Source organism: Miniopterus natalensis, chromosome 3, assembly GCF_054644295.1.
Source record: "Miniopterus natalensis isolate mMinNat1 chromosome 3, mMinNat1.hap1, whole genome shotgun sequence".
Lineage (NCBI taxonomy): Eukaryota > Metazoa > Chordata > Mammalia > Chiroptera > Miniopteridae > Miniopterus > Miniopterus natalensis.
The window spans coordinates 20,935,421-20,960,366 of NC_142083.1; the positions used below are offsets into that span (position 1 = coordinate 20,935,421).

At 39.9% G+C, this 24,946-nt stretch overlaps 1 protein-coding gene across 1 annotated transcript in view; it reads left to right on the forward strand.

The window, feature by feature from the left end:
• Positions 1–24,946, forward strand: part of DNAH5 (dynein axonemal heavy chain 5) — a 153,791-nt gene that overhangs the window by 94,243 nt on the left and 34,602 nt on the right. The window contains exons 53-64 of the mRNA XM_016217304.2: positions 823–953; positions 4,102–4,255; positions 4,703–4,970; positions 9,614–9,845; positions 10,997–11,111; positions 11,369–11,545; positions 15,148–15,351; positions 16,952–17,131; positions 20,463–20,600; positions 22,513–22,648; positions 23,217–23,533; positions 24,275–24,430. Coding sequence (XP_016072790.2) covers positions 823–953; positions 4,102–4,255; positions 4,703–4,970; positions 9,614–9,845; positions 10,997–11,111; positions 11,369–11,545; positions 15,148–15,351; positions 16,952–17,131; positions 20,463–20,600; positions 22,513–22,648; positions 23,217–23,533; positions 24,275–24,430 — 2,208 coding nt within the window. The remainder of the gene's footprint in view (positions 1–822; positions 954–4,101; positions 4,256–4,702; positions 4,971–9,613; positions 9,846–10,996; positions 11,112–11,368; positions 11,546–15,147; positions 15,352–16,951; positions 17,132–20,462; positions 20,601–22,512; positions 22,649–23,216; positions 23,534–24,274; positions 24,431–24,946) is intronic.

Below are 24,946 nucleotides of genomic sequence, written 5' to 3' on the forward strand. Positions count from 1 at the left end.
CCCAACCCACTCTCTAGAGAAAAGTGGGTGTTACAGCAACACCCCGGGGTTAACCTGCAGTTAGGAGGGAAAGATAGTTACCACCTAGGGTGAAGAAAGCATCAAGGAGAACTCTGCACCGAATTCCCTCTAGGTGGGATTGGGGGCCTGATGCTGTAAGAGTTCATTCTACACCCGTAAAAGCCAAAGAAACGTGGACTTTTACCGTGATGGGGACTTGGAATGGTCTGGAGCTACTGGCTGGGATAGAGTGGACTTCTGGTGGACCCACCCATCGTCACTTCTTGGTAGATATCTTGGGTATCGCTGTCTTGGCCAAATAACAGGAGGGTGTTTAAGCTTATTTTCTTCTTTAAAAAGAAATTCTGTTTCTATGCCATATCCTGGGAATTTTCTTCTCTTCAATTTAAATTGTCATTTTTGAACTGTGGAGGTTGTTCTAATCAAAGGCCGGTTCTATATTCCAAACATACACTTTTTGAAATTTCTGTTCTCTTTCCTATCCTACTGCAGTCGGTTGGGCAAAGTAAAGGCAACTTTGAAGTCTCATTTGTTTCCCTTCTTGAAGACCCAGAGCAAGTCCCAGCCTGGGCTGACTGCTGACTTACGTGTGCTGGCCTCCCCCTGGCCTCCTAAAGGCACAGTCCACATCCCCGCCCCGCTCCGCGTCACTAAACACGGCTCCCTCTCAGCGGTGCCCTCGTGCCTCCACCCGGCCTCATCCGGAGAAATCTACATTTCCACAATGCTGTGTGGCATAAATAAGGACAAGTGGAGTATTTCCGTGCTGAATGATCATTCCTTTCCCCTTCCCTGTTGCAGATCTCACGTGTCATCCGCACGCCCCGGGGAAACGCCCTCCTGGTCGGGGTTGGCGGGTCGGGGAAGCAGAGCCTGACGAGGTTGGCTTCGTTCATCGCTGGCCACACTTCCTGCCAGATCGCTCTGACACGGTAACGGGATTTCACTCTAATTAACCCGAAGTGGATTTGGTCAAAGGCTCTCCGAGGCACCTGCGTTAAGAATGCATTTTCTAGACTTAAAACATCACAGGAGTTTTCTTCTTCAGTTTATCATCTCCCCCCTTCAGCCTCGGCTATGAGCCATGAAAATTTCACACTAATAATTTGCTTTTGAGACATTTCAGCCTCTCATTGCTGCCTTCCTGTTTTTGTGTTATGTATGATGTGGATATTATGTGTATTCCTTTTGGTGCATCTCAGAAGAGATTTATCCCTATTGAATGTTAATTCAGATTTCAAGAGTGTTAGTAAACTGAAAAAATAAATGGAAAATTCGATAGATTTAGTCATTCATACATTTAAAAATATGTCAGGCACTGGCGAAACGCAGGGGAGACCATGGTAAGCAAGGTAAACCTGGCCGGTGTCATCACGCAGATTACAGTAATTCAGGCTGGACAGACCACTGAGCGACTCATTCAGCACAGTGGGAGGCAGAGGTGCCGTCTATGATACGGAATGAACTGCAGACCAGGTGCTGCTGAAACGGAGGATCCCTAACCTAGTCTAGGGGATGGTTAGAAAAGACCTCCTGGAGGAAGGCATGTTTCAGCTGAGACCTGAATATGAGTCACAGCTATCTCAGAGAAGAGGAGCGGTAAAGAATGTTCCAGGCAAAAGAATCAGCACATGTGAAGTCACATTTGAGGCCCTGCAGGAAGTTAAGTTAAGCATAAGGTGGAAAGTGGGAAAGGAGGAGAAATGGACACCTTTGAAGGAGTCATAGGGATTTGGACTTCTTCCTAGAGCAATAGACCATTAATAAGTCACTCCTGGGGAAGGTGTGTCAGATTTGTATGTACGGTACAGTAAATGGATGGAAGGAGCTAAACCAGAACAGTTATAAGGCTGTCTCAGGGATCTCGGCAAGAGATGGTAATGTCATGAGTGGTGGTAGTGAGAACAGAGAAGAGAGGACTGAGTTAAGAGATTGTTAGGAAATTGAGCTTCTGGACTTGGTCCATCCTGGTTCTGGCTGGGAAAGTAGGTAAATGGTACTGCTCCCCGTCAAGATAGGGACCCCAGAAGGGTTGTCTTCAGATATGTATGCGTAGTGCAGGGAGAATTAGGAAAAGTCAACATGAAGAGATATGATAAGCAGGGGTAATTCAGACATGCTAAACAGAATTTCAGGATAAACTGAGATGAGAAGCAGGAGGCCAGTTTGGGAAGTTTAGTTGGGTTGAAAATTATTAGAGGTTAATTTCTAGGTGTAGGAGCAGAAAGTCTTACCTATTGGTCATTGGTCTAGAGCTGTGGCTTGGCCTCATAGGGAAAAGCATTTAGCTGGCTTATTAACTCATTGATGGAAGTCCATAGATACATGCACAGCTAATTTCATCTTTACAAGAACTTTGTAGGTTAGCCAGACCTATAATGTTAGCCTGTCTTGTAGCCGAGACTCCAAGAGGCAATGTCGTCTCTGAAATCCCAGATCTACCTGGGAATTGACCACAATGTTACTAGTTTATGGTCTGTCTTGACTTTCACTGCACCACACTGCCTCGGTAAAATGTCTTATGATTCCCCTCACTATGACAAATTATTTCCTCTGCATGTCATACTGGGAATGCTCTATTACTGATGAAAAGGGGTTGAAGGCCTCCTTGCCTTCTCATAGCCTTCAAGAGATCATCCTACTGCTAAGCCTTTGCACAGCCATGTGGCCAAGGGCCGCGGAGCAAGACCCTCAGGTTTGGGAAGCATGACCATTTGTTTGTGTATGACTCAGATCTTATGATTTGATCCTCTTGATCCAGGGGACTGGGCTGAAAGTTTTCACATATCATGAGAAGCTAGGGTGAGATATTTTCCTTTGTCTTTTTTTCAGGGGGGACTGTGGTTTTGAAATTCTAATCTCTTAGATCTCACTTCTCTAGAAGTCTTCTTAAAATATTGATGGGTGGTAGTGGTACTTCTGGTCCTAGGGTTTAGGTTAGAGAGGTTAAAAAACACAGAGTATAGAAGTTAAATATTTAGTAGCTTTTAAAAAATCAGAAGGCCATTTGCTCTTGTGCTCTGAGCTCAGAGTTTATTTAATGGCACAAAATTTGAATAATAATTTAGTAACTCTCAGTCTCCAGGGCTGGAATATCTTATTTTCACTTTTGACGGTAATGGGCTTCTCTGTATTGGGACCTCTCTAACATTTCATGATTACAAGCTAATTTCCACCAAGTGTTGCTTTTGATAGTGAAGGATTTATATTAGGATATTTTATAATGTTTCTAGCTATTCTATAATGTACTGAGCGTTCAGCAAACCCTTTCATAAGTGATCCAAAGATGTAATGAAAATAATTGTGTTGGGAGATGAGGAGGGCACCATTTATAATTGGGTATTGCCCTCACCCCATATAATGAAGGCTTGAAATGATTTAGTTTAGTTTAATTTAATTCATGAGGTATCTTCTAAAATATCATTGCCGATGGTGCTTATATATTCTATTGCTTTTTGCTTTTCTATTATCATTACCAAAAAATATTTTCAAAATGAAACAAACATTCAGATAACATTTAGTTGTAATAAGCATTACATTTTTGTTTCAGGTTTACTTTTCACTCTAGATTTTTTCTGTGTGTAAAATATTAATTGTAATGTTTCACAAAATGTGGAGTTTTAAAAATCAAGTTCATCTTTGCAGGTAAATATGTTACTTGACTTGATGTTAACTAGACTTATGGTGGTGATCATTTTGCAAAGTATGTATACAAATATTGAATCATTATGTTATACACCTGAAATTAGTATAATGTTATATGTCAATTATACCTCAATAAAAATAGCTCTTGACTTTAGCGAACAGCAAAGTACTCAAAACTTTAACAAGATGGTACACTTCTACTACTTCCAAAGGAATAGCTATTAGAAATGGAAAGAAAAAAAAAAAAAATCAGTTTCATCTTTTTAAGTAAAGATAATAAACTGGTAACATTCACATACAATAAAACAGCTATGTGATGGAACAGTATCAGCTTTTTTTGTTGTTGTTGACTAGATGACATAAAGCATTGTTTTAATGATCTTTCCTTACCATCAAAGAAGTTTAGCTAATGACACAATGACAATATTTCCTTAGATCTTACAACACATCAAATCTGATGGAAGATCTGAAAATTTTGTACAGAACAGCTGGTCAGCAAGGCAAAGGAGTCACTTTTATTTTCACAGACAATGAGATTAAGGATGAGTCATTTTTGGAATATATGAACAATGTTTTATCATCGGGTGAGGTAGGAGCTCATTTATTTTTCACATATTTTGCCTGTTCACATTCCCTCTGACTTCAGAGCTGTCTCTGTTTCCTTGCATGAGAGTTTTGAATAAGTGCTATTGTTGAGGATTATGTGATCAGTATGAAGAATGCCTTTTTCTGTTGGGTTTTTGGAGAATAAAACTCCTCAAATGTGGAGCTATACATTTAAAACCTCAACGAAGCGCTCCAAGTGAAAAATGAACAAACAGAAGGGGGTTACAAGGACAGGCTATGACTTTGCATTAGTAATAGAATCATTTGTGTATTTTAAAGAGTGGTATATGTCATCTCGAAGACTGCTGGTTAATTTTCTAAAGGTGAGTTTGAGAAGACATATGGAGGAAAGACATTATACATATTGAGCTACCCATTGCCATCTGTTTTCATATGTCTGTACTGAATTTGAATGTCTGCACTTTTTCAGGTCTCCAACCTATTTGCTCGTGATGAAATTGATGAAATTAATAATGATCTCATATCAGTCATGAAAAAAGAACACCCCAGACGTCCTCTGACCAACGAGAACCTGTATGACTACTTCATGAGTAGGGTCCGACAGAACCTTCACATTGTGCTCTGCTTTTCGCCGGTGGGGGAGAAATTTCGAAATAGAGCTTTGAAGTTCCCTGCCCTGATTTCAGGATGCACCATTGACTGGTTCAGCCGGTGGCCTAAGGACGCCTTAATTGCCGGTTAGTGTGGTGGAAAGTTTTATGTCAGAGTTTCTGGTTTACAGTGTTTGTTTCTTTACATCCTATGCTGTTTGCTGTTTCTGTACTGGATTGAGTCAAAAATCACTTTGTCCAAGGTTAGAGGATTTTTGCAAGATGGTCGTCTTTCTTATGTGGTAGCTAATTTCCCCCTGAGTGTGGTTATCTGAGAATGAGATCTTCACTCTGTACCCCCTTGGATTAATGTGCAGCAATTCCAGTTCTGAAACTCCTTCAGGTGGATCCCCAGGCAGGTTCTGGAATGTCACAGGAAACCTCGGAGATTTTTAATTTGATAGCATTTGTGTTCTTTTATAGGTGGGTTCGTCAGTCTAAGAGTAGTTTAAGACACATTTCTCTTGGATGTTTTCTTCTTGTGGCTGCAGTGCTGGAAATGACATCAGAAATCGTTTTCCAGCACCCCCCCCCCCCAATGCTGTTTGTCCTTAGGAAAGGATGGGAGCCCAAGTGCCCCTGTTGCTGTCTAACCTCTCATCACACGGAACATCAGTGCTTCTCTTACTCTGTAAATGGAATTGAGCATAAAAGTAGTAAAGGAAACGTTAGAGATCATTCATTTAGTTTAAGGTTTTCTCAGCTTTTGGTGAGAAATTATCTGTGGATATTTTTAAGTGGTGGAGGTACTTCTGACGTATTGTATCAGAACCTTAGGGCAATTCCGATTCAATGGCAGTGCCTTTCATACTTTTTTGTCTGATTATTGTATTTTGATAATAAGAAGAGTCTTATATCCCAGTAAAGCCTCACAGGTAGCCATAGTAGATAAAACAGTGAAAAGTGGAGGAGAGGAAGGATGCCAGAGCCTCCTCCGTCACCCCCCACTCCATCCCCACCTCCCACACTGCGCTGTAGCTCTGTGGTGCCCGGTGAGAGAATGACTGGTTAGCTCGTCTCCTGCCCTTTATAGAAGGAGAAACTGGGGATGGTAAAGCTGAGGGAATTGCCAGAGGCTCAAGAAGACAGTAGCATTAGTATTTTGGCTAGAAGCAATATATATATATAACAAACTCTTATCCACTAGGGAAGTTTTGTTCTTAGCCTACTACTGTTGACAATTATGGTTTTCCAATCTGTGGCTTTTAAACACAAATGATTTTAACAGATTTGAGGAGCAAATATATTAAACCTTATAAAGTTTGAGAAGAGGCCAGTGATTTAAATTTTGAGTCCTATGAAAATAAAACTAAGGGTAAAACTTTAAAATTCCTTGAAGTAGGATATGAATGCAGGGCACAAAACGACAGTATTTAAGAGCTATATTAAAGTTAACTATGAAATATAATCATTAGTATGCAAGTACTTTGTAAACTATCATGCAAGGTACTGTTATTGACAAAAATAATTTCAGGTGACATCACTATAATATACCATAATTAAGATGATTTAACTTAAATGTGGAGCCCTTTCTGCCAGGTCCCTATTTCAATCATCCCTTCCTCCACAAGACAGAGATATCATCAATTCTTCCTTTGTTAATTCCTCTCAAATCTGTCCTGTTCTTTTAAGTCCCATGGCATCAACCCAAGCTGAGATTACATGGAGATTTCATTTCTGTGGCCTCAGTTCCTTTTAAGTGTTCTGACCTTCACACACACATCTATTTGTTCATTTATTCAGAACATATTAACTGAGCTTCATGCCATGTATTTGAGCCAGGCCTGTTGGAGCGCCAGGCAGCCTAGTTTCTTCATTCCAGATTCTCCTCCCAGCAGGCTCGTTCACAGCCTCCTACATGATATGCCTCATCAATTTTACCTCCAGTCTAGTGTATCCTCTGGCTTGAAATCTGCGCACCTCACTGCCTGCTCGACACGTTCTCATGGGTGTTTCACAGGATCCTTGAACTCAGTAAGTCTGCAGTGGAACTGGTTCTCCTCTGGCCTCTGTCTCCCAGGAAGTCCCAGCATCGTCCGTCAAACTGCAGTCGGAGCGCTCTTGTCTTTAGCGCCTCTCACACTTCGACTCTCAGGTCTGCTCCATCATCAAGTCATGTCAGCTTTATCTTCCAGATGCTAGTGGAATGAAGCCAACTCTTTCTCCTTCACTGACATCCTGGGCCAAGCAATCACTGTCACTCACCTGGAAAACCCAAATAGCTTTCTAATGGCCTCTCCTCCTCTTTCACCTGTCTCCCATCCATCTCACGTTGCCGACAAAGTAATGATAAACATACAAACCCAAACAAATTGCTGCCTGTGTAAAACATTCCGTGTCCTTCCATTGCTCTTAGGAAAAAGGCTATGATCTCTCGTGTGGCCTTCAAGGCTGGAAAGAGCTGGCCCTGCTTACCTCCCCAGCCTCACCTGAGGTCACGTTTTCTTCCTGCTCTGTTGTTTTTGGTCCTTGAACATGCCCCCTTTCTGCCCTTGCAGTGCCTTCCACCTCCCCTTCCACCCTGCATCGCCCTCCCTTTGGATAATGCTGGCTCCATCAAATGTCACTTCCACTGGGAAACCTCCCCCTGTCCCCCCCTCCTCACACCCCTCTCACAGAGCCATTTCTCAGCACTTTGTGCTTTTTCTTGCTGGGACTAACCACAATTTGTTATTTATACACTTAGTTGTGTGATTTGTTTGATTAATCCTTATGTGTTTTACTAGACTGAAAACTCCGTGAGGTCAAGGACTGCGTATCTCCTGTTCAGTTTTGGTAGCTACCAGTGTCTGACGCTTACAGTGCTGAGTGCGTGAGTGAGTCTGTCAGAATTCATCATTCTTCCACAGTGTGGCCATAACTTGCAGTCTTCTCTGAACCAATACAAAACTTCTTTTTTTTTCCCCCCGGTATAACTCATTTGTTTGTCCTCTGAACATGCTTCATTCATCCTTACTCTTCCATACATTGTCCCCCTTATCAAGAATAGTGTCATCTTTTTTGTTTTTCTAAGTTCCAAAGCTTAACCAAGACTCTTCACATCTTTCAACCCTCCTTTGTTCACTTAGAAAAAATTTAAATTTCCCCGCTTTCTCAGACCTCCTATATTTATAGTGCTTATATTTTATATAATACATCTGAGTATTTAGATCTTTAACACTTTTGATAGCCAGTAAGCTTTTGTGGTTATGTCTGTAATCTAGTCTAGTAAGTATTTACTGTGCTAGGCATAGTAGTGGATATAATAATTATAAGACATGAGACGTAGCTCCTTCCTCTGATAAATATGAAATCTTGTTGGGAAAATGAACATCTATACACCTATATTGTTTTGAAAGAATACTACCTGTGGGTATTGGAAATATACTTAAGACACTTCAGAATTTAAGTGTTTTTTATTCTTTTTAGAAAATTAGCAGCAAGGTTTCTAGAAAAAACTATTATTTAAGTTGCCTTCAGGATTTTAATTCTGAATTAATTATCTCCAGTCACATTAATAAGGAGATACATCGTTTTGTTTGTGTTAGCATATTTCATTTAGATTAACTAAATATTTCCCATAAAAATACTAAATTATTGTGTATTTTTCTAATTGGTTAATTTATATTTTATTATTTAAGATGCATTTTATTTTGTACACCATGAATGATATGCAAAAACCTGTACATATTTAATGTATACAACTTGATGAATTTGGAGATAAGTATACACCCATGAAACCATTACCATAATCTATGCCATAATAGTATCTATCACCTTCCAAATTTCTTCCCACCTTCTTTAATTATATTAATATAATAATAATTATTATTTTATGGTGAGAACACTTAACTAAGTGTTCTCTTAGCAAGATATAATCTCTTAGCAAATTTTAAGTATACAAACAGTGTAGTTAACTATAGGCACCATGCTGTACAGTAGGTCTCTAGGACTTACTTATTTTGTATAACTGAAACTCTGTTCTTTTTGACTAATACTACCCAATTTCCCCGTCCTCCCAGGCCCTGGCGCCATCACAGTGGTGGGCGTGTAGCAGACACTTAATATGTATGTGGTGATTGATTAGCTCTGACTTCGTGGCCTATTCTTATAATAGGAAATGCTGTCTTAGAATTGGTCCTGTGTTTGGCACTGTTGGGAAGATAAAGGCCGACAATGGGAGATTTTTACCCAAACATTTTTAAATGATGCTATAAGTTAGAATTGACTATAAATGACTAACTGCTACATTTAAGAACAAAGTTGGCCCAGGAATAAAAACAATTTAGTGGTGAACATTCCACATGCCAAAATGCAGTCAGAGCAGGGGGGAATTAAGGGTTTGACAGGTTCCGAGTCAAAAAATGAATGACATTATTAAACAGGAGTACCAGGTGGGCACTGATTTCTGAGTTATTTGTACCACTTTTGTCCTTATGCAAACCATAAACCAGGCTGGCTGCTGACCAGAACCTGCAGCTGTGTAGAAGAGACTTCTTTGCATAAGAATCAGGAAACAAAGAGGGATGATAGGCTTCAAGTCTGTGATAGTTTTGTACAGGAAAGAGAAAATGAAATTATTGATGTCATAGGCTTGGGACCAAAAATGCTCACTTACAGCTATCTAGTTGTGGCTATAAAAATGCTTTGGAGTCCTAAGAAATGTCTGAGTCTTTAAAAAATGGCCAGTTGACTTTCACCATTGTAATTCATGTTCATATTTCATGTGCTGTCGTCTTTATTCCGTCCAGTGTCTGAACACTTCCTCTCTTCCTATGACATTGACTGCAGTTTGGAAACCAAGAAGGAAGTGGTCCAGTGCATGGGCTCCTTCCAGGATGGGGTGGCTGAGAAGTGTGTTGATTATTTCCAGAGATTCCGCCGTTCTACCCATGTGACTCCCAAGTCATACCTCTCCTTTATTCAGGGCTATAAGTTCATATACGGAGAGAAGCGCGTGGAAGTGCAAACTCTGGCCAACAGGTGAGTGTGAAGTTCAAATACAGTTATTTTAAAGCACTGGCTTTCAATGGGAGGGCAAATTTACGCCTAGTGAACATTTTTGTTTGTTAAATCACAGGTGTTGGGGGCGTGGAGCAGTGCTACTGGTATCAAATAAGTAGAGGCCAGGGCTGCTGCTAAACATCCTCAGTGCACGGGACAACCTCCACATCAAAGAACTCTTCAGCCCCAAGTGCCAAGGGGGCTGAGGTTAAGAAACCCTCCTCTCAAGCCTGTTCAAAGGATATGGTTGCTAGGGGCTTTATTCTTGCCCAAAAGGATAAAATGTTGCCAAGTATTCATGTGGCCAACCATTTTGTCTAACGGTGACTGACATAATTATAGAAATAATAGGCCTGGGAGGAAGCTGAGGACCCCGACAGCCCACCCTCTTTCCTCTCGCCCCTCTCTGGCCACCCTTGCCGAGCGTCTGGGATAGTCTGACTGCTGCTTATACTCGCTGCATAGAGAATACCCTACTTCGCTGAAGTTTGTTCCAAATTTCACTCTCTGCCCTGCTCTTTTCTGACCACTTACATCTTCCTTCTGAATATGGCCAGAATCCGCCAGCATTGTCACATGAAGGACACTTGAGTGGGTGATTGGACTAAATGACTCTGAGGACTCCAGTCTTTAAGACGAATTACTTTAGGCTCGGGCAGGCAGCTAGTCCCTTCATGATGCTGTTCTGATGGCTTTAAATTCATTTCTCCTCTTGATCCCAGATGTTTCTTCTTTTAACCTCATTGGTCTCTTTGGAAAAGTGGAAACCATTGATTTTCCTTCCTCTGTGGTAGCTCTTCAAGCATTTGAGGTCTATTGTCATTTAGCCAGCCTTCATTGAGCATGCTACCTGCATGATACAGATGCGAGACCCACTGTTGCTCCTCATGTCATGCAGAATATTTTTAGCAGGCTCTTCCCACACACAGTCTATGGAAAACACACAAATGTCTTCAGGCTGGAATCAAGCCTGGGCCCATCCCCTTCCTGCCAAGCCCTGGTGGGTTTGCTATTTGCATATATACTCAATTCTTCAAATATGGCCGTTTCTATCTATAGTAGTAGACCACTGGGAAAATGTGGGCAAGTGCTACAGAATTAACATTGCTCCCTTGGATTTTGAATCCCAGAATGAATACTGGATTGAAAAAGCTGAAAGAAGCTTCGGAGTCTGTTGCAGCTCTGAGCAAAGAACTGGAAGTGAAAGAAAAGGAGCTCCAAGTGGCAAATGATAAAGCTGACATGGTGGGTGGACATTTACACGTGCACCCATTCATTCTGAATTCCCAGTTCACAAATGTTACTGGTGCGTGCAATAGCTGAGAAGTTACGGCCGCAAAAGTATAAATTACTTATTTCCATTACCATACAGTACTCTTAGTTTTATGTATGAGAGGTTGTATAGGTGGACAAAATCAAGAAATCAAGGCAAAAATGTGCATTTTCGGGTGGGCCTTTGGTGATTTTTGACGAGGCACTTTTTTTGTTTTATGTTGAATTAGGTCTTAAAAGAAGTGACGCTGAAGGCACAGGCTGCCGAAAAGGTCAAGGCTGAGGTACAGAAGGTGAAAGACAAAGCACAGGCCATTGTAGACGGCATCTCTAAAGATAAAGCCATCGCAGAAGAGAAACTGGAAGCAGCCAAACCAGCGTTAGAAGAAGCAGAAGCAGCCCTGCAGGTAAGTGGGTGACCCCAGATGTCAAGCGCAGGGCCGAGGCGGGCGACTAAGAAAAGATGAGTAGCTACAAGAAGTGCTTCAGACCAAAGCTCTCTCCACGGGAACAACTTCAAGTGATGTTTTCCGCTCGGAGATGTTACAAGCTCTTTACAGATTTCGCATGTGCTCGTTCACGTCTCATTTCCTCACTCGTGATTGATCGATTGATGGGCAGTGTCATATCATGGCGGTCAGGAGTCCTCGGTTCTCACTTCCACTCTGTCACCAGTAAGTGATGTGACATTGGGAAAGCCACAAAAAATTGCTCAAATGTCATTTCCTCACTCATTCCTTGAGGACACTGGAGTGGGCCTGTAAGACATGAAGTTCTTTGAGTTTATCTTTGAATTATCCATTTGAAGAACTACCGATCTGAAGTAGTTCATTACGTTTGAACAGGCTTCCAACACAGTCATTTAATGCTAATTGTGTGGCAAATAGTGACATTAGAAAGGAGGTTGGGGGTCTGAGGAAGTATGAGGTTAGTGAACTGGACAATATCCTAAAGGGCTGGCCCAGTTATGAAGGCTCCATTTAAGATGTTTTTGGCCTCAATTTAAGGTTGTGTTTATTTCAGTCTTACTCGTCTACTGCCTTATGTTATTGATTCCTAGCCCGAAAGGCTTCTGGAGAAAGGGAACACTGCTGACCTGTCCACTGCTAATTCAAGTTCCGTAACCTCACTTGAGCATGCGTCATTATTTGATACTGTAATTATTATTTTTTTTTACCACTTCCTTAGCACCCCTCCTGAAACACTTCTGAATCTTTTTTGATCCAAGTTAAGTGTTTAAGTTCTCTGAGTCAATATGTAATACATTAATTAGATTTTGCCTTCACTCTTATCTCTTCAACTTTTTACACTGTGCTCACATGTGACATGTCTTTCCTTGTTGCTTCACTGTTCCACCGGGCACTGGCTAAACTGTCTTCCTTAGACCTTGAAGTCCTCCAGGGCCTTCATTCTGTCAGATTGGTGAGCACGTCATCTCTCCTCCTTAAGAAAACAACTTATTTTATGATGGATTTGCAAAAAGCTGTATATATTTAATGTGTACAACTCAATGAGATTGGGGACAAGTGTACACCTATGAAACCATCAACACCACAAGGCCATAGAAATATCTATCTCCCAAAGATTCCTCCTGCTCCCTTTAATAGTATTATTATTATTATTATCATCTGTGGTAACAACACAACATAAGATCTACCCTGTTAACAGATTTTAAGTATATAATACAGTACTGTTAACTGTGGGCATTATGCTGTATAGATCTCTAGAATTTATTTATCTTGCATGACTGAAAATTTGTACCCTTTGGCCATCACATTCGCATTTCTCCTCCCCTCCCCTGAGCCTTTGGCAACTACCATTTTACTCTCTTCTTCTATGAGTCTGACTATTTTAGATTCTACATGTGCATGAGATCATATAGTATGTGTCTTCCTGTGTTTAGCTTATTTCACTTACCATAATGTCTTCTGTGTCCATCATGTCATAAATGGATCTCTTTCTCTTTTTTAAGACTGAATTTTATATATATACAAAGCATTTTCTTTATCCATTTATCCATCGATAGACATTTGGTTGCTTCCATGTCCTGCCTATTGCGATAATGCTGCAGTGAACATGGGGATGCAGACATCACTTCCAGATCCCAATCCTGATCCTCCCCCCACCTTTTTTAGGCATGTTGGCTTCTCTGAAAGTGTCTGATCAACAGAAAGAAGACAGTTACAGTGTAAAGAAATTCCTACACTTTTACTGAACTCACTATACCTAATGACATCATAGGAATCGAGCATATAGCATCTCAGGCCTTGCTTAAATACCTGTATTTTCCTAAGACTTAAAAGGTTTAGCATCTATTTTAATACTATAAAGGCCTTTTCAGTATCCTCCTAATTTAGGGCTCTCTGCCACTAAAATATTCTGCATTAGGTAACCGTCAGTGCAGAAGTGTGTGGGAACAGGGGTAAGACAAGGGGGGTGTGCAAGATGGTTTCAGTAATTTCTTTTGTTGGTTCTGCCTCCATCTTATTGTCTCTTTGGGAGCTTTTGAAATCTTGAAACATGGTACCACCAGTGTATAAAAAGAAAGTTCCATGTACATTCAAATTTTAACATTTTGGCATCAGGTTACATAAATCGATACAACAAATAAGGTAACAGCAAAGAATGTGTCTTCCTATCTCAATGCTAATCTAACAACATAAATATACAAAATGTCTCCAGATGTTAAATAACTTACATTGCAGTGATGCATGGGAAGTATATAGTGGTCACATTGCTTTGCCTGCTGAGAAAAGAGGATTTCAGTAGTTAGCTGAAATAGGTTGAACTTCATATGTAACCCTCTCCTCAGCTCCTTTTACCTGGTTCCTTAACATAATGAGCCCAATCCTGTTTGAAAGTTCCCCTTTCTAAAGCTAAAGTAACATAAGCATGTTCAGCTCTTATACTTTATATAACTTGAATTTGGCCCTTCTTTCCCCATTGGCTGCTATTATATTTCTTTCCTTTCTTTTATAGCCACACATGTCTCAACTAAAGGCCTATTTGCCATCTCTAGTTTGTTTGTTTGTTTTAAACCATTAATTCTTCATTTCCAGCTGTCTGGCTTTCACAAATACTAGTTTATTGAAACACATCTTTACAGAGTATATAGTTACAATTCCTGCTTATCAAGTTCAGTGGTTTTCTTCTTTCCTTTCTCAGTCCTTGGAAAAAAGATTATTAGCTGTGATGAGAAGGTCATTGGGTATCTTCTTTTAGCAGGCGGGCTGCAGATGCAAAGAAGATAGAAGGTTTTCAAGATCTGGAAGGAATGGATGTACACTGTTTATCTGGAAAGGGGACTGTATCAGATTCTTATATTTAATATTTACCAATACTTATTCCATAAAGAGATTAAGAGATAGAACAGTTATTATCAACCACAACTGTCCTATGTGACTATTAAATAATTTATGTCACAAGAATCTCCATACTGGAAATGGAACAGAACTTTTCTAACAGCTTAGTGAAATTCTTATTGCTCAAGTTCTGTCACTTAAAGGTCAGTTTCCAGCTAAGAAACCTCTAATTATTCAATCTGTCAGCCCTGGGGCTACCTGCTAGTGTTAGTCCACTGTGACATGTCAGAGTTGCTTAAGAGAGAGGCAGATTTTGACCTACATAACTAATGAGTCAAAAAGCACTGCAAACACTGGAGTTTTCCTGGGTGAGAATCCCTGGTATCTACATAAGTGCTGACTATCATTTTTTCCTTTTAGGTTACACTCTTCTGTTTTCTGACACTAAGTGGTCTGTACAGATTTAGGGAAATGGTCCCTCTTTATCTACTCAGCAGTGTTTCTCTCCTCCATGTCAGTTTGAATTGTAAACATTTGATCTTTTGGGGACATGGGTTTCTTTGGGATTAAATATGAATCTAGCTCCCATGATTGCATCTAACTTAAAAATGCTGTGTTCCTCTGTCAAAATCGCAGCATCTAGAGATGAAAGGTATGTCTGCACTTTCTCATCTGAGACTGGACGATAACCTCCTTTCCTCCCCCAGACCATCAAGCCTTCTGACATTGCCACCGTCCGCACGCTGGGCCGGCCCCCTCACCTCATCATGAGGATCATGGACTGTGTGCTGCTGCTGTTTCAAAGGAAAGTTAATGCGGTGAAAATTGACCTGGAGAAGAGCTGTACCATTCCCTCCTGGCAGGAATCTTTAAAACTGATGACTGCAGGCAACTTTTTACAGAACCTACAGGTTGGTAGTTCAAATTTTTGTTACTTTATAGAATTTCTTTATATATAAAATATGAGTAATGTATCATTTATACGTTTGCAAATATCTTCTCCCACTTTTTACCTTAGTTCATTCATTCCATTAATGGTGTCTTTTGATAAGCAGACCTTAAGCTTAATGTAGCCCAGTTTTTCAATATTTCCCTTAAGTGTTCTGTGTGCTCTGTTTAGGAAATATTTGCCCACCTCTAAGGCAGAATAAATACTTCTGTGTTTTCTTTTGGAAGTTTTATCTTTCATATTTAGATCTTGAGACAACTAATTGGGAATACCTAACCCATATCCACTTCCCAAGTGATAACTTCAGCACTGTCTTTCATTCAGTTTTTAATTCAGCATTGCCCAGTGGCTACTGTGGCTATATCATCTTATAGCAGCTATAACAATAAGTAGCTTATGCAACTAGTGGGCCACACAGACTTGTCCCAGACACTTAAAATATGATACTCGATGATGTAAGTGCCAGTGTGAAGGAGTAACACGCTGAGTGGAAAGGAGGTGGTGGTGAACTCTGGATGCATTGGAATGGTAATGGTGACGTGAGAGTTATCACAGATAAATGTGGCAATGGAATCGAGTCCCGGCAAGTGACTCTGGGTCCCTGTATTGTGTATCTGGTGGCAGAGCAGATATATATCTTGGAAGCTCCCTTGTGTTTGCTTTTTGTCACCATCAAGCTCCCAGATATTCTTCTGATTTTTCCTCCAGCTTCACTCTTTTAAGCCTCAATAAAGACCCCTGTGTTCAAACAGGTCTGAATGGGACTATGTTCTACCCTACATTACGTATCTTCTGTGAAGGCTTGTTTCACTGAGTTATTTAGGTGCTAATTATTTTTTCTATGTGGAAAACATTTAGTTATCCTCTTTTGGATGATCAAACACCACTTTTAAAAGGTCTGATTTCATTGTTTGGTCAGTATTTTCTCTTGATGCAAGAAGGCATTCTTTATCCATTTTCCTACAATTTAAAAAATTTCATTCCTCCAGAAGATAACAATCCTCTCATACTCTTGATAGTTCTATGATTAAAAATTAATTCATCACCCTCAAGGCCTAATGTCTAAGTTATTATCTTCACATTTCAGGCGAGTTTAACAGAACCTCTGCCTGAATGTATTAAGGATTTAGTTGCTGCTAAATGCTAAATATATATGTCCTTAGGCTAAATATCCCTCTGTGTATTTGTTTTCCATTGTTGATTTTATGGGTTTGTAAGTCACCTATTTAGGATTAATGACATGAAAATTTTATTGCTTCTGAAATTCTAATAACCACATTAGTGTTCATCACTGAAATAATTGCCTTCTTCCTTGGATCACAGAAAATTTATTTAGGGTGAGTTGGCATATCTTGTCCACAGAAGATAAAGTGCATTCTGACTTCTTTACTGTCATCGCTCACTCTGCTTTCACCTCTAGGACTTTTGCCTGATATCCCCAAATAGTGACAGAATGTGACGTGATTCACCCATTTCAGTGTTCAATAGCATTGTGAGCGTAATATGAGCATGAATTTTCATGAGAAGTAGTATTTGACTTGATTTCACTCCCTTTTGCATAGCAATTCCCAAAAGACACCATCAATGAGGAAGTGATCGAGTTTCTGAGTCCCTACTTTGAGATGGCGGACTACAACATCGAGACGGCGACGCGCGTGTGCGGGAACGTCGCCGGGCTCTGCTCCTGGACCAGGGCCATGGCCACCTTCTTTTCTATAAACAGGGAGGTGTTGCCTCTGAAGGTAAGCCCCCGGTGGGACTGCGCCATGCGCACCTCGGAGGTGTCTCTGGGTCAGCCGGTCCTGCCTGTTCACACAGCACAGGGCCTTTCGGCCTTCCACATTATTGTCCTCAAGTCCACGGGGACCGCGAGTGACGCAAAGGCTGCTTCTTCCCTGTAATCCTACTCCTATCAGAATGGTGTGAGCCTTTAAGCATGGACTCTCTGCAAGGGAACTAAGCCCATGTGGGCTGCTGGGTAGTTTCCTACACATTGTCAACTTCAAAAAAAAAAAAGAAACATAGGAAACTATAGCCCAGAATTCCCTGATAATGTCCAAGGTCTTGTGCTGGGAAATCCTATGAAAGAGGCAGGGTTGACACACACACACTGGGGACTGGTCTTGGTTGCAGGGCATGACACAGTATTCCCTCTCCTCTACTTGTCCCTCAAGAAAGAACCTGAATATTATCTCTTTATAATTTAATGTCATTTGAGAACATGACTGTGTTTCCCTTTGAGTAACTGCATTTCTATGTTTCATTTGTACACAGCCCCCCACCATTCAGCGACAGTCTGCAGCAGAGACAGAGGCATGTCCATGTTTTGAAAATGGGACACCGATGTCTCAGAAATCATACCTCATGGCTTGGTTAATTGTTTTGCTTTTGTATGAGTCTGATCTCTTTCAACCATCAACTAAAATCCATTTACACTTATAAACTACCTGGGGAATGTAATAATCATGATAGGAATAATCAAGAGTAGAAAGAAGATAGTGATTGAGTTGCAAGTCCCATTTTATTTTCTAATTATTATCACACCAGGACCATTTATTCAGTTGTGGAACCCTTGCTACCCTAGGGAACCTGTAAAGAAAAAAAACTCATATGGCTCAGAAACTTTTAGGGCAAATAATGAATGTGCCGTCTGACATTATGAATTTGGGGACCATTGCAGACTCCAGCATGGTTCAAAAAATAACATTCTGATACTGACTGAATTATAACCACTATCTCAAATAAAAAGTACAAGGCAACCTTTGCTAATTTTTCCAGCATTCATATTGTCTTTAAGGAAATTATAGGTGAATTCATGATGGATAGTTTTTATTTTGTTGTAGTTATTTTCAATAAAATGAGCTGAACTCAGTACGAAATAGTGGCATTCTGAACAAGGCTTACGTAAGGCTGAGTCTCCCCCACCCTGATCAGCACATTTCAGCCTCCACCTCGCCCCAGGACAATCTAGACCCTACAGTAGGAAGTGAAGAGAACGCCATCAGAAGTGGGGACCTTTTACCTGCTCCCAGAACCCGCAGTTTCCCTTCCTGAGAAGTCTTCCTGTTCTGGAGTGCCCTCTTACATTCCCAGGGGGACCCAGCATCTGGGAACATTCATCTAGCCGGGTCCCTAATAATGGCAGAAAAATAAGCAGAGCCACGTAGATCCTGCACACTCACTATGTGGGGAGAAGCAGAAGACCAAGTACAAGTTACCGCTGGGCGACTTTGCTTAATATATGAAGAAATACAGACCTAGGCCTCTAACTTCTCTGACTCCTGGAGGGGCTTCTCTCACAAATTTCTGCTTCCTAAGTGAGGACAGATTAAGGACACTCATTAAACTCCAGTTGAAACCTCTTAAATGCTAATTAGTAGTGGAGACACATAGAGGCCATTCTCTTTTATCTTACAACCCCTATAAATGGGCCAACTGACTTCCAGAAGTGAATAAACTTAAATATTAATTTTAACAATAGCAATTTAGATTCTACTCAACTTCATTATAATGAGATCTCTCCTTGAAAACTATGAAAACCCATAAATATCAGTTTGACTAAACAGAACATTACAACAGTAAAGCCTTGAATATTGAACACAAGTAGTAACAATAAGGTCTATTATTTACTGAACTCTTGTTGTGTGTCAGGTCCCAGACTTGGGTTTTTACATATGTTATCTTATTTAATCACACACACACACACACACACACACACACATATGTTATCTTATTTAATCACACACACACACACACACACATCCTAGGAGGTAGTTTTTCAATATCTTAGTGGAGAAACTGAGGCTCCCAGAATTTACGTAACTTGAATAGAGTCCTGCAACTCCTAGGTGAGCAGTTGGATTTGAAAGATTCTATACATTTTAGTTAGCAACTTTTGAGCTTCATTTAAAAATTTTTTTGAGTCCTAGAAAATATTCAAAATCTTTGGGGCCGTAGTAGTTTGACATTATTGGGAAACTTAGTGAGTTGACACAGTGACCTTGCTTTCTTTCATGTTTAAACCATAGTAAGAGGTGCAGCTTCGAGCAGAGCTGAGAAAAAATATATTCCGAGAGTCAGTTTATTTTTGAACTATAATTTTTAAACCATGCTTTTGCCTGTCATTGGTGCTAGTCAGGTATGGAACTCTGACTTTTCCTTAAAGAATTATTCTGCCAAAATTTAGGAGTCTGAGGTTTTCAGATAGGAAAATAATTTACAGCAAAAGAACAATTCGAGATAATTTTTCTTCTCAAACATTTTAGAAAGAACATGGCATTCATAGTGAATCTCAAAAAAATTGATTTCAAAAATTTTTCAAAAGAATCTAAATTCCTGTAAGCATGGACTATTTTCTTTACCTCATCTTTTGTTAATATTGCTTTTGATTATGTCTGTTGAGTCTAACTTGGTAGCTTCCTTAAAACAAGTATTTTTAATTGGTCGCAGCTCAAGATAGCAATTATTTTTTGAAACCAAGCAATGTATGAAAATTACAGGAACAACATCAAGACCACCACTACCCACAAAACCTAGAACTTTATATTCAGTGAACAGTATGTCCCATGCTTTGTCTTATTTTCACATCCCCATCAACAGTGGTCTGCCCTGCCAGGCAAATGGTTTCAAATACAAAGGTGTTTTTCCCCTACAGTTCTTAATATCACAGTGTCCTTGAATTTACTATATACATTTAATATTGCAATGTCTTGATCTAGGGATTGGCAAACTATGGCCCACAAGCCAAATCTTACCCACTACCCGTATTTGTATGCCTCATGAAATAAGAAAAAAATCTGCAATTTTAAATGAGTAACTCAACAATAGCCTTGATTTTACCCAAAGCCTAAAATATGGGGAAAAGTTGCTAATTTCTATTCTAATGAATTCTAATTTTCTGCTTGTAAACATTTATGTCAAGTTCACATGAAGATTTGGTTTTGACTTAATGTAATTTGAAAAGACCTCAAGGATGGGACAAAGAAAAGGTATAACCATGAGATGTAGCTGAGTGTTTTCAGACTGAAATGTCTGGTTGCGACCCATCCCCCGTCTCCTGTGTGTCCTGTGCAGGCCAACCTGGTGGTGCAGGAGAATCGCTACGTCCTGGCCATGCAGGACCTGCAGAAGGCCCAGGGGGAGCTGGATGACAAGCAGGCGGAGCTTGATGTGGTGCAGGCGGAGTACGAACAGGCCATGGCCGAAAAGCAGGTGACTGCCCCTGGCTTGGGAGGGACTGTCACACTCTTCCATGGTGCGGCGATCCCTGCATGCCTTTCTTACAGGAGTCCGCCCTGGAGTGTGAACATGCTGAGTTTCCTTATAACGGGGGAATGTAACAGGTCTTGTGTAGCAGTTTTTCTTATGTTTTTCAAATCATGTCTTCCCACAGTATCTGATTTAATCTTTGAAGCCATCTTTTAGGTAGGCAGAATAAATGTGCTTTTGTAAAGCACTGTATTGTGTTATTACTACAAAAGCAATTCATGTTCCTTATGGAGGTTACACACAGGTACCCTGGAGAGGACCACTGGAAATATTTTGCTTGTGTCACTTCATGTTTGAACAGATGCTTCAAATTACATGTGTTTTTAAATCCACTTGAAATTGTAATAGACAGCTCTACATACTGCTTTATAAGTTGAATTTTTAACTTGATATATCATGATCACAAATTTTTATAAGGTAATTTTTAATGGCTTCAGAGTATTCCTATTCACAACATACCATAGTCTATTTAAATAACCCTCTATTGTTAGACATTTATTATATACAGTTGACTCTCAACAATGTGGGTTTGAACTACATGGATCCACTTATATGTGATCCATGTGATCCACTTATATGTGATATATGTGAGTTTTTTTCAGTAAATACATACAGTACTATAAATGTACTTCCTCTTTCTCATGATTTTCACAGTAACATTTTCTTTTCTCTAGCTTGCTTTATTGTAAGAATATAGTATATAAAACATATAACGTATAAAATATATGTTGACATGTTATTAGTAAGGCTTTCGGTCAACAAAAGGCTATTAGTAGTTAAGTTTTTGGGGAATCAAAAGTTATTATGAATGTTCAGTTTTTCAGGGAGTCAGTGCCCCTAACCCTTGGATTGTTCAAGGTCAACTGTATATGCTAAATATATATAAATATTATGTAAATGTACATAAATATTATGCGTGAACTTCCAGGGACTGGTTACACAGCTAAATCTTTATCCATATCCATCATTATTTCACAAGTATACATTTTTGTGAGTAGAATTAGCTGTTGTCTCTTAAACACAGAGAGTCAGAACCATTTGTTTTTAATAACTAAGCACCCAGTGGCAACAGTATGTGAAAGTCAGGTTAAAGGTCTTTTTTTTTTTTTTTAATGTATCTTTATTGATTTCAGAGAGAGGAAAGGAGAGGGAGAGAGAGCTAGAAACATGAATGATGAGAGAGTCATTGATCGGCTGCAGCCCGCAACCCGGGCATGTGCCCTGACCAGGAATTGAACCCTGATCGCCTGGATCCTAGGTTGATGCTTAACCGCTGAGCCACGCCCGGCTGGGCAGGTTAAAGGTCATTTATTGACTCAAGGAGCAGCAGGGAGGGACCTGCTGAGTCAAGTGTGGCTGAATTTGTGAAGGGACTTGAGAACACCACAGTCTGAAGATAATCTGAAGTTTCACTAAAAATGAAAGGAGATGTGCTGTAGATAAAGCAATAATGATGCTGGAACTTTAACATGAAAAACTGTTATAATTTTAAATAGGGATATGTATTTCTTTGTTTTTTGTGCTTTATGATATTAGCATATATGCTTGTATTTTATCTATACTTTCCTTTATAGAGAAATCATAAATGATGCAAATTTCCATGATCTCTCAGTTATTAACATTTAGGGAGGGTCTGACCAAGTGACTCAGCCCCACATGAGGAATCCATCTGAGTGCCTTAAAGACAGGCTTGGGCAGACACAGGCACACGGGAATTGAGTCTTAGGCCTTCTATGAAATGAATGGCTCACATGTCTCAGAAAGGCAGATAATATATAATGTTTTAAATTGCATTTTTGAGCCAGAGGCTGCATTTACCTGAACAAAGTTTTCTCCTGGTTTTGACCCCTTTTAGACCTTGCTTGAAGATGCCGAGCGGTGCAGACATAAGATGCAGACTGCCTCTGTGCTGATCGGTGGTTTGGCAGGAGAAAAAGAAAGATGGACAGAGCAAAGTAAAGAGTTTGCTGCACAAACTAAAAGACTTGTAGGTATGTAGGTTCATTTATTACCAACGTTATGTGTTGACTTTTATAGGGAGTTAGCAGATTTAAGCTTTAATCTCGATTACTTTAAAGATCTGTGTGTGTGTGTGTGTGTGTGTGTGTGTGTGTGTCTCCAGTATTTCAGAGGAATGAACATTGATTTGACATCTATTTGACATCTTATTAGATGTGTCAATGACCTTTAAACCTCTTATTGTAAGGACCCTTTTGAATTCTCCTATGAGTGAATGGTGATATTGACCAAGGTCACTTTGAATGGAGACTCTTTCTTCCAAGTTTTGTATCTTAAAACTCAGAAGTCATCCTCTCACATCCAACAAGAGTCAAAATGCTCTAATTCTTAATTATAGCAGCCAATCCTTGGTGGACCATTTGGACCCTGCTTAACAATGAACCAAACTACTGCTTATTCATCAAGACACAACAACATGTGGTTACAATTTGGTTTCTGGAATTTAGTTTAAAAGAATTTTTTTTTTCTCATTTTTAATATTCTACACGAGTATAAGGCTAATCATAAAGTATTTCAGTGGTGTTTTGTTTTTCATTTTAGGGGATGTATTGTTGGCTACGGCTTTTCTGTCTTATTCTGGTCCATTTAACCAAGAATTTCGCAATCTGCTGTTAAATGACTGGCAGAAGGAAATGAAAGCCCGGGAAATTCCATTTGCAGACAATCTGAATCTCAATGAGATGTTGATTGATGCCCCCACAATTAGTGAATGGAGCCTCCAAGGCCTGCCAAATGATGACCTGTCCATTCAGAACGGAATTATTGTCACAAAGGCATCTCGCTATCCTTTGTTAATCGATCCACAGACTCAAGGCAAGATCTGGATTAAAAATAAAGAAAGCCAAAATGAACTCCAGGTAATTTGGTCTGGGCATATTTATATTACTAGTCAAGTTTTATTGCCCTAGATCAACAAGTATCCAAGAATAATGAAATACTTGATATTTAGAAATAGTTTTATCTATCCATTTATTTATCTTTCAGAGCTGTTTTCAGTTCATTTTAAGTTTACTTATTAGTTTATTTTATTTATAATTATAGTTGACATACAGTATTAGGTTAGTTTCAGATGTCCAACGTAATGATCCAATATTTATGTACCTTACAAAATGATAAGAAGTAATATTAGATATTAATATTTAGAAATAACTTCTAAAAATTGCATTATTTCCATTTGTATTGATCTCTACTAATGCCATCTTTCAAAGGTATGAGACTCTCTTCTGCTAGGGCCTAAGACTCCCTTTGATAAACAGAGCAGGGTGGAGTTGTATCACACTAAGTAACAGCACTTTATAGGACACTTCATAATTATTCCATGATTATTTGTCACAAAAGTGGTGGAGAGGGAAAGGCAGCGTTGCCACACAAAGCCGTGTTATGCTTCCCAGTGAAGGGGAATGATGGTTTGCTAAGAAAAAGAACGAAAGAGTTGAAGCTTTCTGTACCACTTCCCCAAGTGTGGTTTCAAGTAAGGATCCCAAATTCTCTGTATCTGTCTCCTGGATAGAAACTTAAGCACAGCTTCCATTGAGTTATCTCTGTGCATTGCGTCGTGATACCGTCTCTCAAGCGCAACATTTTGATCTGGTTTCCAGATCACATCTCTAAATCACAAGTACTTCAGAAACCACCTGGAGGACAGTCTTTCTCTTGGAAGGCCCTTGCTGATCGAAGATGTTGGGGAGGAACTAGATCCAGCCCTGGAAAATGTTTTGGAGAGAAACTTCATTAAGACTGGGTCTACCTTTAAGGTAGGTGAAACCTTTTGATAAACTGTGCAGAACCAGTACCATGAGACCAGGTAAATGTGACAGAGATGAAATCTCAATAAGCAGTAACTCAAATTTGAGTCTGTGGGAAGAGGCATTTGCTTTGCTTTTCTACACTTTGGAGTTCAGATTAAAATATTCAGGAGTAGTCCTTTTAGGAATATCTACTTCTCATGGTTAAGAAGTCTGACTCCATTTTGATGTTTGACTGAACAGTTTTCAAGTCTCATCATGCTCCTCTCTCCTTTTATTCTGAATCTGGGCTCGCTGTTAAGAAAGTCTGGGTATTCTCTCTCTCCTTTGGCACTGGTGGAAATTCAAACCAAGCAACCCCCTGTCCCTACCCATGTTTTCAACCCTCATTCCGGCCCCAGACCCTCACCACCACAAAACCCTAAAACAGCTGCCCCTCCTGACCCTTTCAAGAGATTTTTTGGACCTGCTTTGGAGCCTACCCTAATCTCCCCAGAGAATCTCATTATGTGAGTAGTAAACCTT